Here is a 14,075-nt window from a genome sequence, read left to right as displayed (position 1 = left end):
TGTGTACGTTTATATGTATGTATTCTGCATATTCATGTGTTTGTGTGTATTTGTGTATGTACATCTGTCACATTGAGTGTGTCTATGTGTATGGGTTTGTGTGACTATCTACGAACATCTGTTATGTATGGATGTGTGTCTCCATATGTGTCCTCTTGTGTGTATGGTCATGCGTTTCAGTCTTTTGTGTACGTGTGAGTGCTTTGTTCATATTGCCTATGTACCTATCTGTTTACTTACATATCCATTTACCTATTTATATATATGTACGTCTACATAACAGCCTAGTATTCATAAAAGAAGTAAAGACTGGAATAGGATACAGAGAGTTTGTAACAAAGCAAACAGGGTGAATACATGGTATACAAGGCCAACAGATATCAAGGAGTGATGTTTGTAGAGGCCACAGCCCATGGAGAACTAACCCGAATATTTAGGAAAGCTCTGAAGGAGGCCAAACTCAACATTAAGATTGTTGAAAAGCCAGGGAGCTCCATCAAATTACAATTATATAGGGTGTAGCCCTTTGAGAATACCACATGCACCAATGAGAACTGCATGACATGTAAAATTAATCTTTTGTAGTCTATAACAAAATGCATAGAGGGTGCTTGTAAAAACAAGAATATGACATACATTGGTGAGATGTCTAGAAACATTGTGGAGAGACTAAATGAACATTTGAAACAATATGATGACAAAAAACAGTCCTCTACACTTTACCAATGTGCCAAAGACCAACATAGAGACACACTGGGTTGGCTTGACATTTGTATTTTATCCAAGTACCTGAAGGACCCAACACTCACACAAATACAGGAGTGCTTCCTCATAAATGAAACATCCCCAGTACTAAATAGGAAATATATGTAGAAGGTAGTGATACCCCAATAGCCACAGTTTATACATACACAGGTAAATTTGATAGTAGGCTGTTATGTAGACGTATATATATATACACACACACACAGAGCTGGGTGCAAGTTCATTAATTCATTAATTAACGAAGTTAACATTTTTGTTAACAATTTAACTTTTAAGTTAACTTTGAGAATCATTATCGGACTAATTAACTTCTGTTACATTTAGCTTCTATTAACTCAAGTCTGTTAACGCAAAAATTTCATAAAAACCAGTAAATGTTTCTATTGTTTTCAGATTGTCTTAGCATATTTAATATTGTTCATGTCATTCTTTCAACCCTGATATAATGCCACTTGTTATTATAAATAACTTGTAGGACCTTGTTTGGTCCTACCTGTATTTGAAAACAACAAGAAATTTTTTTATCTCAAGAGGGAACAGTGGTTGATATCTTTCCACTTGATCCATGCCCCTGCTAAGGTGGATGTCAACAGAGAAAATATTGACATCCATAAAGCGGAAAAAATAAACGGAAGGTAAAAAGTTGCTAAATATTTTGGTGTAAATGCAAATATATGTTGCGTAGTAGCAGGGTATGCTAGAAATAGCAGTCAAATCTTTCCTTTTCTGGAAAAGGAACCGTTTACATGTGATTTTGATGCCACATTTGTTGAAGGCATGAAAAATAACCTGGAAAAGAAAAAAGACCTACAAAGCAAAACTCCCTTGGTGGGAAACTTCAAGGTCCCCACCACCCTTCTCACCTTTCTTTTCCGGAAAAAAGTGGCTTGCGGCAGGTTTGGAGGTCAGATACATTGAATGCACCTGAAAAAATTGTGGAAAAAAACTATTTCACACTGAGGTATGAAATATTTACTGAAAGAATAAAATCTTGTACTGATTATACCTGTATTTTAATTAATTCAAATTAACATTGAAAAGTGGCAAAATTTTTATCTGTTGCCATCTGGGATAATTTTAGTAACAAATCAAACAGGTAAGATGCATTAAGAATTTCAAGTTTAGTGTTTATCCATAATGTTATTAAATAAATAAATGAATGAAAATCGAACTGGTGGGTATTAATTAATAAGGCATTAAAACAGAATGACTCTCCTCAGACACAATAAAATGTGCTTAAACACACGAATTCACATAAAGAATCTTGCTAACTAAATACAAAAACGAAATATATATATAAAATATATATATATATATATATATGTGTGTGTGTGTTTGTATCTCCTTGTCTTGACATCACATAATAGTTGTAAATGAGTGTCACTGCCTTACAAGCAGTGTCATTCATTTCTGATATTCTGCAAAACCATGTCTGGCCATTGGGGATGTATTACCTTGCTTGGAACCAGGTGAGTGTTGGCAACAGGAAGGGTGCCCAGCGATAGAAAAACTGCCTCGACAAATTCCATCTGATCCATGCAAGCATGGAAAGTGGATGTTAAGTCATGATGAATAGATATGTCAGCAAATATAAAATCAAACAAATGTGGATATTGAATATTTAGTAGACAATTTACCCGTGTTTATTTGTTAATTGTTGGTTTTATTCCTCTTTTTTCGTCTTTTTTCCAGATTTGCTCATTTTGTGAATATTGATTATTTTGAAGACCTTTTCAGCACACTGAAAAGTATGATTGCAAGCCAGGTGAGTTTTGAAGTTCTAATGTTAGCAATTTAACCCTTTTGATACTAAAGCAGCTGTAATTTGCTGAGAATTTTATTGGCAAATATTTCCATCCTGCCTGAAAACAGCTGAAATAACCTAGTCATATTAAAATGAGAATTTCTGTCACAAATCTCTTTAGTACACCCGTGAAAATACATGATTTCACTATGTGCACAATTGAGTTACACTGTCTGATATTATTTTATATGATATCTGAGTGTTGTGAATTTTTGAAGATTCTATTTTTTTCTTTTTTTTTTCCCACTCTGATTTTCTGAAATGTTTCACCATGGATGAAAAATGGATACACCACAATACCAAATTTTGCCCATTTTCAAGCAAAGTTACTGCTAATAACTTTTGAAGTCTTCTTTGAAGAGTCAGATGTCAGTTTACTGGGAAAGAAACAATGCATCTATAAATAAGAAGAGTTGAAATTAATGCATGCAAGATTTCACAGCTCTAGCTATGAACTTTTCAGCTCACCTTCATAGCATCCTTGAATTGTGTCTCAGTACCAAACTACAGTTTTATTCTCCCAGCTATCTATTTAAAGTTATACATGGCTGTGGTACATTTACAGTCTTCAGTCTGGAAACTTCATCTTGTCCAAAATATCGGTCTGCTGGGAGCTGCCCAGAGACATGCAACTGGACAAACATCCTCTCTCAGTCACTTATTATATCCTGAACATATTTTGTTTCTAGGTATTGCCACACTAAAGTTTCACCATCTAGTAGCTGACTTGGTAGAATCCCACAAAATTATCCACCATTTTGCCAACAGCAATTTTGACCCTTTAGCTGTGTCTAGGAAGGGTCATTACGCCAATATTAATAACACATGCACTGGTTTAGTTCCACTCTGTTATTATTAGTCAGTTGGTTAAATATCTATCCAACTAGCTAATCACTTGTTGGTTAAACAGTCAATGATATTGGGGTTTTTTTTTTATGTTCATCAAAGTTTTTTTGTTGACATCACAACATTTTCAGTGACTTCTCTCCCAGTTTGTTAGAGGCCATGTTTTCCTGTCTGAGACCTTGTTGCTTATGTGTGTGTGTAGTTTAGGAGAAGAAGTAAAGGTGATGACCGATGGGTTTGTTTGTGCATGTACATACATGTGTGTATGCCCATGTAGCCACTTGTATGTGTGTTTGTGTATTAGTGGGTGTCTGCACTGGCTTTGCTGACCTCATTTCATGGTTCAGCTTTTAATTTTATTGTTTGAATTTTGTTTTATATGTCTGCTGTAGATTTATGGGTTTATGGTGTGTTTGGGGTGTAGTTTTTCCTGAGTGTGTGGGGGTGGGGGATGTGTGAAGAGCTCTTTTTGAATTTAATACCTCTACCACTCATGGACATGATTATAAAATCAAAAAACTGTTCGACACCTATAATTTTCCCAAAAAAATTTTTCCCACTCAGAATTCTTAAAGCATGGAATAAACTACCCCCATCAGTTGTTAACTGTCAGGGCACTGCATCCTTCAAAGATTCCATGCTTCCTAAAATTCACCAACACTGTTCCTGACATGCCTATGCACCCTTTCCTCTTTATGACTCTCTTAATGTCCATTTTCCTATCTTATGTGTGTTTTTTTTATTCTGTGTACTGTGTATGTACTTCTACCTTTCACTACTGACTTTCTTTACTTGACTCACATGCCTGCTTTCTGTACACTTTTGACTTTTCTGACAAGTTGCAGTGCATCTGAGCATTGAATATAATAAACTCATTGTTATGTACTGCCTTTATTTCAGTCAGTTTGGAAAATAATGAAGAATTTAGTAACTTTGTTATTAAGCTGTATTTTAGAACATAAATTAACAAGAAATTCTGATGGAAGGTTTTAATTTAGATCACTTTAAAACGGGAAGTTTTCATCATAGAACCAAGGGTAGTCTAAGGCAGGTTAGTATCAAAAAGGTTAAAGGCTTCAATCTTCAAAAGTCCACATCAACACCCCCCCCACCTCTCTCTCTCTCTAGAAATGATATTAAAAAAATGTCTATATGGCTGGACTGACAAGCATCAGTATGGGCCCATAGCATGCATTATGCACTATGTCCTTCTATAAAAAGCGTTACACTAGCCTGGCTGACAACTGCATGACCTCACTTTGTGACTGAGTCCCTTGAGTAACAATAACCAGTTGATAGTGTTAAATAGAGGATATAACAATATTGTGAGTGTTTGGAATCTATCAATTTTTAATAACAGTAACTGTTAGTTAACATTATCTTTGATTATAATAAGCAACCTCCCCCCTCCACTATATATATATATATACATACACATACACACACACACACACACACACACACACATATATATATATATATATATATATATATATATATATATATATATATATATATTACTCTTTTACTTGTTTCAGTCATTTAGTCGAGCACATCGACCCCCAAGACTTATTCTTTGTAAGCCTAGTACTTATTCGATCGGTCCCTTTTGCCAAACTGCTAAGTTACAGGGATGTAAACATACCAGCATCGGTTGTCAAGCTATGTTGGGGAGACAAACACAGACACACAAACATACATACACACATATATATATATATACATATATATGACAGGCTTCTTTCAGTTTCCGCCTGCCAAATCCACTCACAAGGCTTTGGTCAACCTGAGGCTATAGTCGACGACATTTGCCCAAGTTGCCACGCAGTGGGACTAAACCCGGAACCATGTGGTTGGTAAGCAAGCTACTTACCACACAGCCACTCATATAAATATCTACATATTTATACATGAATGTTTATAATCTGAATATTTTCAGTCTTTGTATCTCTCTATTTACATGTATATTGTATAAATCTAGCTCAAGCAGTTTTATTTGTTTACTTGAATCATTGTCTGTCTGTCAGTCAGTAGAGTCAATCAGTCATGCTAGTTATGTTAGTTTTTCAAAAAATTGGTTGGTTAATATTTGTAATTTTCTTTCTCTTCCAGAGCTTGACCTTGCAGCAGACTATACAATGCACCTTAACTGCTTTTATGATACTTTCTGGACAAGGCAATGTTTTAAACATTGATCCAGTGCATTTCTACAAATATTTCTACCACAGAATCATATCACTAAATGCAGGTAAGAAGACATAATAGAAAACAAAAACACAATATTCTTGTCTATTAATGTACTAGATTATCAGAATGGGTAAAGCACCAGTGAAAATGTCAAAGAGTATTTAGTTATATTGTTTTATGTTCTGAGTGCAAATCCTGCTGTGATTGACTTCACTTTGCATGCTTCAAAGGTTAAAATAATTTCTCAAGAAGACCTACCCACCACAACATACCCAAGAAGACCCACCCACCACAACATACCCAAGAAGACCCACCCACCACAACATACCCAAGAAGACCCACCCACCACAACATACCCAAGAAGACCTACCCACCACAACATACCCAGGAAGACCTACCCACCATGGCATACCCAAGAAGACTTACCCACCATGACATACCCAAGAAGACCCACCCACCACAACATACCCAAGAAGACCCACCCACCACAACATACCCAAGAAGACTTACCCACCATGACATACCCAAGAAGACCCACCCACCACAACATACCCAAGAAGACCCACCCACCACAACATACCCAAGAAGACCTACCCACCACAACATACCCAAGAAGACCTACCCACCACAACATACCCAAGAAGACCTACCCACCACAACATACCCAAGAAGACCTACCCACCATGGCATACCCAAGACCTGCCCACCACAACATACCCAAGAAGACCCACTCACCACAACATACCCAAGAAGACCCACCCACACAACATACCCAAGAAGACCTACCCATCGCAACATACCCAAGAAGACCCGCCCACCATAACATACTCAAGAAGACCCGCCCACCATAACATACTCAAGAAGATCTCCCTACCACAGCATACTTAAAACGACCCACATACCACAACAAAATTGAGATCCTGAAATCAAGATGCCCTGTAAAAAGCTTTGGTGTGGTTGTTGGTAGCACATAACAAGCACCCAGTACACTTTGTAAAGTGGTCGGTGTTAAGAAGGGCATCCAGCTGTAGAAACCATGCCAAAACAGACGATGAAACCTGGTGTGGCCTCTAGCCTTGCCAGTTCTTGTCAAGCCATGCCAGCATGGAAAATGGGTGTTAAACGTTGATGATGAGTACTACTGTTGAATAAATTGACTACTACTGCTCCAAATATAATGGTCGTCTGCTCAGGTGGTGGTTGATGTGTAACCTAGGCCCTGTCATACTAAATGTGCATTAATTCCATGACTACAGATTTCTGTAGAATACTCTAATGGATACATATAGTAGATAGGTGTTGCAAATGTTGCAATAACTAAACTATGTATCAACTGTAGCATTGTAAAATAGACCAGTCATTTATTTGTGTCTGTAAAGTATTTGGCACACATGTTAAGAGAACATGTCAACCTCTCTAGTTTTGGTGCCGCAATAAAATGCTCCCAGTACACTCTGTAAAGAGATTGGTGGTAGGCAGGGCATCCAATTACAGAAGAAATTATGCCTAAATATTTGACTAGGAAGGCAATAGCTCTGAATAAGAACTGGCTCTAAGCACCATGAGATGTCTTATCCATGTTATCATGGAAAATGGATGTAAGGTGATAGGTCTAGTTTCTTTGTCACTATAGCATGAAGAGGGTTAAGCTCTGACAAGTTGAGTCGCTGTTCCCAAAATATACTAAATGAAAAGGAAATTTTAATGGTACCTCTCTGATCTGAATAGATTAAGAGTTTTAACAGTTATAGGATTAAAATAATTAGTGTACATTCTTTGATTCTCAACTTCAAAATATTCTTTAAATTAATCATACTCGAGTATTAATTTGTGCTTTTAGTGTTTTTTTTCTTCAATTAATAGCTTTATGTCATTTATTATTTATATTGTTCTCTAGTCCTTGGTTGACCCTGAACATGAAGACCTATGATCAAAGACCTAGCCATGACTGTCCTCATGTTGTATATTTAAGATTACGTTGTCAAACACGTCCTCTTTTGAGGTTGTAGGATGTCATTTTTAGATTTTTAGTTGCTATTTGTAATGGATCAAGCCACCTTTTAGAGTCTCTCTCATCTCATGTTAAATGTGGGCGATTCTTAAGATGAAATTTTTTGGCCCCTCTGTGGTTATAGATTGGATTTCATTGGTTTATCCTTTCATCCTTTCGGGGTCGATAAATTAAGTACCAGTTACGCACTGGGGTCTATATAATCGACTTAATACCTGTGTCTGTCCTTGTTTGTCCCCTCTGTGTTTAACCCCTTGTGGGCAGTAAAGAAATAGGATTTCATTGGTTTATATTACTCTAATTTTTCTGAGAAACTTTAACCTTTTGACTGCCATAAGTAAAAAATATTAAGACATTTCCTTTTGTTTTCCAGGCGAGTCTAGTGAGTACATGCTTCTTCTTTTGAACACATTAGAAGAAACTATTTTCAAGCGTAAAAGACAGGTAAATTTATTGTTTCTTCTTGTTCATTGCTACTGAAATAAATGTTGTTTAAAAGTGAGTTCCAGATAAAAGTCAAACCTGTATTTTCTGAATAGCACTTGATAATTTTGCTTCAATCTTTCTAAAAAGCTGCAGCAATGCCTCTCTGATCCCACATCCTCTGCTGACCAGAGAGAAAAACTGTTAAGATCTACTAAATTTTGATAGTCTAATCTATTAGTTTGTCGTTTATACATAACAATTAAAGTAAAATCAAATAATAAAAAATTATTACATTATTGTGTTTTTCTTAATAAAATTGGTGGGGAAAAATTTTGCATCTTGATACCAAGTAATATTTGTACCTTTAATTTTGATTTTGGTATTAAAAGGGTGTATTGTACAAATGTATTATAGTTGAATACAAATGAATTGAACTTGAAATGTATTGAAAAGAAGTCTACCTTTTATATGAGATATTCTATTGCCTTCTTGTCAATTTCTTTCATAATCCATGCCAACATAGATTAGACAAATAAGTTAATGAGAAAAAAGACCATACCATTTTATTTCTATGTTTTAATTAGCCACATACATGAATTTTGTACTTTGTTTTCTACTTCAGATTACCAAACATCGTGTGTTGGCCTTCATGAAGCGTCTCTCGACTATTGCATTGCAGACCTTACCAGAAGCTTCTATAGCTCTCCTTGGTGTTGTCCGCAGTCTTATACATGTAAGTCTTGTAAGAGTTTAATTATTTAGTGCCATTGCGATGCCAAATATTCATTCTTCAGTTATTCCATTGCTTTATTTTTAGCACTTTATGTCTATTAATGCCCTTCAGGTCTTCTTTTGTTTTAGTATTTTTAAAAAATTATTAGCAGTTACAGTTAGTCCTTGTAAATCAAATGAGTAAAAAGGCTCTCTTTAAGAAGCAGAAGTACTTTATACAACTAAGAGATGTTTCGTCACCTTGGTTGACCAAGCACAAAATCTCAGCCTTAAAAAGGCCACAAAATGCTGCCTCAACACACAATCTGAAATTTTAACCTCATTGTCTTCTAGAGAAGACCTGCCTACATCAGCAAAACTGAGTTCTAGAAGTGTTGTGTGTCTCACCTACACTTAACAAAAAAGAACTTCTCACACACTCTTCCACAACAAACCAAACTACATCTCTACATCTCTTTCCTTCCTCACCTTTCTGCTTCATGCACTATGCTTACCTCTCACTCCCCAATCTTGACCTCTTGGCTCTGTGCCACTGTGTCATTGCTCTCCACTAGCTCCCGACCTGTGTGTTCCACCCACATGCCCCCGTCTCACTGTATTATTGCTATCTGCTAGCCTCCGACCTGTGTGTTCCACCCACATGTAACAAGAAAACTTTCTACTTACCTCAACGCAACAAACCAATCTACATCTCCACATCTCTTTCTCTCAGTTCCTCCTTCATCCACTATGCCTTGCTCTCACTCCCCAACCCTGTCCTCACAGCCCCGTTCCTTTGTATCATTGATATTCAGTAGCCCCCACCCTGACTCTATATATAGCCAGGTTTCTGCCACTCATTCTCCCCCCTCCGAATTCTTTAATCACACTTCCTTTGCAATATCCTGCCACTTATGTTATGGCATTCAAACGTCAAGAGTATGCCTTGACACTTGCCACCATCTATATCTCTCTCTTCCTTTACTCAACCATCCCATTTATATTCTCATCTCCGTCCTTTGTGAGTCATCATCATCATCATTTAACATTCGTTTTCCATGCTGGACGGTTCGACTGGGGTCTGGGAAGCCAGGAAGCTGCACCAGTCTCCAATCTGATCTGGCAATGTTTCTACAGCTGGATGCCCTTTGTAACACCAACCACTCCGAGAGTGTAGTGGGTGCTTTTTTACATGCCACCGGAACAGGGGCCAGAGGGGGCTGGCATCAACCACATTTCAATGGTGCTTTTACGTGCCACTGGCACGGGAGCCAGGAGGGTCTTGCATTGACCATGTTTGGATGGTACTTTTACATGACACTGGCATGGGAGCCAGTCAATGTGGTGCGAGTGGGCTGGTTATGCAACACTGGTGTAGGCGACAGCTGTGATTTCACTTTATTTGCTGGGTTTTCTCAGTCACAGCATATCTCCAGAGGTCTCGGTCTTTCATCATTGCCTCTGTAAGGCCCATCATCCGAAGGTCATGTTTCACCACCTCATCCCATGTCTTCCTGGGTCTCCCTCTACCACAAGTTCCTTCCACTGTTTGGGAGTGGCACATCTTCATACAGCTCTCCACATTCATCCGTAGTACATGACCATACCAGCGCAGATGTCTCTCTTGCACATCACATCTGATGCTTCTTATGTCCAACATTTCTCTCAGGGCGCTCACACTCTGTCATTTGTATACACTGACATTACACATCTAGCGGATCATGCTTTCATTTCTTTCAAGCCTACACATGTCTTCAGCAGTCACAGCACGTTTCACTGCCGTGAAGCATGGCAGTTCGCATACATGCATCGTACAATTTACCTTTCACTCTGAGAGAGAGGCCCTTTGTCACCAGTAGGGGTAGAAGCTTTCTGAATTTTTTCCAGTCTATTCTTATTCTAGTGGTAATGCTCTCTGAGCATCCACTCCCACTACAGACTTGGTCACCTAGGTAACAGAAGCTACCAACTACTTCTAGTTTCTCTCCCCAGCATGTGATGAAATCTGATGTCTGGCATTTTGCCACTATCCTGCTGTCTCCCACTCTCTCTCCTTCTCCTGCACTTCCCTCAGGTTGGGTAACTATGTAGTTCCTTTGCAGTAACACATCTGCTTCTGTTTTCATTCCTGATCTCTCTCTCTCTCTCTCTCCAGCCAGTTAACCTTGTACTTCCTCTACAGCAAGACACCTGTTTCTATATCTTTGTCTCACTATAACCTTTCGTCATCTGACACAAGATCACCTCTTCCAATGTCCCCTCCCCTCTTGAAAAAATTTTTTTTTGTTTTGTAAGTAATTGGTGACCCTGTCAGTGCAGGTGCTACTTAAAAGCACCCAGTCCACACTGTAAGTGGTTGGTGTTTAGAAGGGCATCCAGCTGTAAAAACTTTGCCAAAACTAACCTTGCCTGTGCTTGTGCCACATAAAAAGCGCTAAGTCCACTTTGCTGAGTGGTTGGTGTTGAGAAGGGCATCCAGCTGTAAAAATCCTGCCAAAACAGTCACAGAAGTGTGGTGCAGGCTTCTGCCTGTCCAGCTCTTGTGAAACTGTCCCATCCATGCTAGCATGGAAGGCAGACGTTAAACGATGATGATGATGTCTTGATCATGATCTGCTTTGGCATTAGATTTGAGACCTTGATTTGACTATAGGCTGCATGTAGCAACTGCTGAGCATCACTCTATGCAACATGAAATTCATCTCTCAGTGGCATCTACCACAAGAACATTTATAAAGGATTTAAAAACTGTGACAACTCCTTGCTGGTCTTTGAATTTGATGCCATTAAGCTTTTAGTTTAGTGTTCTACTATTGATCCACTTTCCTACAAAGAAATCAACAGATCAAATGAAATGGAAATAAGTAAATTGTCTTCCAATCTTGACTGAGATTCATTAATAAACAAGTGGACAAGCCTTAACCCTTTTGTTACCAACCCAGCTCTGGCTCTGAGTACAAATGTCTTGTTTTCATAAGTTTTGAATTAAAACCTTCCACCAAACCTTAGTCACAATTTATGTTCCTAACATAAGCTGAATGATAACTAAGCTATTTTACTAAATTCTTTGTTATATTTAAAGTAATTGAAAAGGTTAATATTGTCCAGCATATATTGTATACTAAATATTTTCTTTTTCATCAAATCATCTGAACTCCTGTAACATTTTAATGTTTTTGTTTTTTTACCATATTTTATTTTGATAGTCTTTCCCATATACTGATGTAATGTTTGAAAATGAACAATCTGGCAGCGGACAGTTCATGCCAGAAGTCAATGATCCAGAGTATAGTCATGCACATAATTCTTCTTTGTGGGAGCTGGCAATTTTACAGGTAAAAAAAACATCTCGGGTGTTTGTTATTAACTTATAAACTGTACAATAGATAACACTTTAGGCAGACATGGCTGCATGCTGAAGAAGTTCACTTCCTAACCATGTGGTTTCAAGTTTAGTCCCACTGCATGGCACCTTGGGCTAATGTCTTCTACAATAACCCTACACCAACCAAAGCCTTGTGGGTGGAATTGATTAATGGGAAGTAAAAGTTTCCATGTGTGTGTATGTGTTTGTATCACCTTGTCTTGACATCGGATGATTGTTGTAAAGGAGGGTCACTGTCATACAAGCTGTGTTCCTTATTTTCAATTTACTGTGAAGATATGTTCATTTTCATCAATCCTTGGATATTACTGTCTTGAGTTCTAGGACTCATAGGAACCAGTTACTCAGTTCCCACGGCATATAAATGACTGAAAACAGGACACCAATCTGTTGCAGTAAATCTCATTTACTGCAAAGTGGGCTGGAACAACATGACATGGAGCATTTTTCTCAAGAATACAATGTACCACTCCACACAGTCAGGCTTTTGAACCCACAATCTTGTGATCATGAGTGCAGTACCCTAACCACCAGGCTGCCACATGCTTTCACTTGAAGAAATATTACCTTGCTTGGAAACAGGTGTTAGGGACAGGAAGGGCATCCTGTATAGAAAACTCCTGTGATGAGTTCTGTCTGAACAATGGAAGCATGGAAAAGTGGATGTTGAAATGATGATTTAGAAGGGCTTGCATTGAATGCTGACACAAAGCAACTCAAACTAAGTATAGACTCTTCGTCACTGAGTCATTGGTGTTACAAGGGCAGCTAGCTACTGTAAAAAGATTCTGCTCCAACAACTTTCAAAAATATTTTTATTGTTTCCCAGCTATTTTGCTTTAGTTGTCTGAATGGTAGAGCTTTCAGAAGAAAAAAAAAAACCCATTCCACATGGCAATACAATCAGCAGTTTACTACTATCTAACCCATATTAGCATGAAAAGACATGCAGCCTGTTGTAATTGTCTTCTGGTGATTGAAATTGATTCAGATGTTTAGTCTCAGGGCAGCCCTGATTGTTGAAGACTTATGATCAAAAGACATTCCAACCATGTTCATCCTGTCTTTTGTTCAGACTCAGTATCCATAGAGCTATATTGTCTGTGCCCTTTCTTTTTAAATGACAGTAGGATGTTATTATTAGGAGAGTTTGTCTGCTGTTTCTAGTAGGTCAGATGACTAAATATACTTGCTTATTGCTTGACACAAACCATCATCAGCTGATGGTCTGAGTTTGTAATTTAATGTAATCATTCTTCCTTCCTTTTTTTCTTTCTTTCTTTCTTTCTTTCTTTTTCTTCTTTCTTTCTTTCCTTTTTTTTCTTCTCTCCTTTCCTTCTCTTCTTTTCTTTCTTTCTTTCTTCTTTCTTTCTTCTTCTTCTTTCTTCCTCCTTTCTTCCTTCTTCCTTCCCTCCTTTTCTTTCTTCCTTCCTCCTTCCCTCCTTTCTTCTTTCTTCCTTCCTTCCTCCTTTCTTTTTCTTCTTTCTTCCTGTCTTTCCTTCAATTGTAGACTTTAATGGCTACTACTGCTTGGAGTGCATCAGCACAAATAACTGGAGAATTTTAACAGCTGCTTCCTCTGCTACATCTGCCATGTGCCCTCATTAGCATGAAAATCACAGTAGTGACAATATTTCATCATCACAGAAGCACATGATACCCTGACTGCTGCAGTGGCAATCCCTATTCTTGAGATCCAAGAACTGCTATTCATATTGTAGGATACAATACATGCACAATGAAGCTTTAAGGGAATTTCTTGGTATCACTCTCTTTGTTACGGGGGAGATAAACCCTGTGGAAATGGGTGACCCAGAACAACTAGTAATTCTTTCAAGCTGCAGGAAATGCAATTTATCTGAAACCACATTAACCTATTAGCATTTAAACCTGGCTGTGTCCTGCTCAAATATTCTATCTATTTTTATGTTCAAACCAAC

At 37.8% G+C, this 14,075-nt stretch overlaps 1 protein-coding gene across 1 annotated transcript in view; it reads left to right on the top strand.

The window, feature by feature from the left end:
* LOC115219973 (nucleolar complex protein 3 homolog) overlaps window positions 1-14,075 on the top strand; it is a 43,486-nt gene that overhangs the window by 24,198 nt on the left and 5,213 nt on the right. Inside the window, exons 13-17 of the mRNA XM_029790276.2 lie at window positions 2,458-2,530; window positions 5,528-5,663; window positions 7,987-8,057; window positions 8,662-8,772; window positions 11,957-12,085. Coding sequence (XP_029646136.1) covers window positions 2,458-2,530; window positions 5,528-5,663; window positions 7,987-8,057; window positions 8,662-8,772; window positions 11,957-12,085 — 520 coding nt within the window. The remainder of the gene's footprint in view (window positions 1-2,457; window positions 2,531-5,527; window positions 5,664-7,986; window positions 8,058-8,661; window positions 8,773-11,956; window positions 12,086-14,075) is intronic.

The sequence above is a fragment of the Octopus sinensis genome, linkage group LG15, assembly GCF_006345805.1.
Source record: "Octopus sinensis linkage group LG15, ASM634580v1, whole genome shotgun sequence".
Taxonomy (NCBI): Eukaryota; Metazoa; Mollusca; class Cephalopoda; order Octopoda; family Octopodidae; genus Octopus; species Octopus sinensis.
The sequence above is the reverse complement of the archived record's forward strand: the minus strand, read 5'-3'. Positions and strand labels throughout refer to the sequence as shown.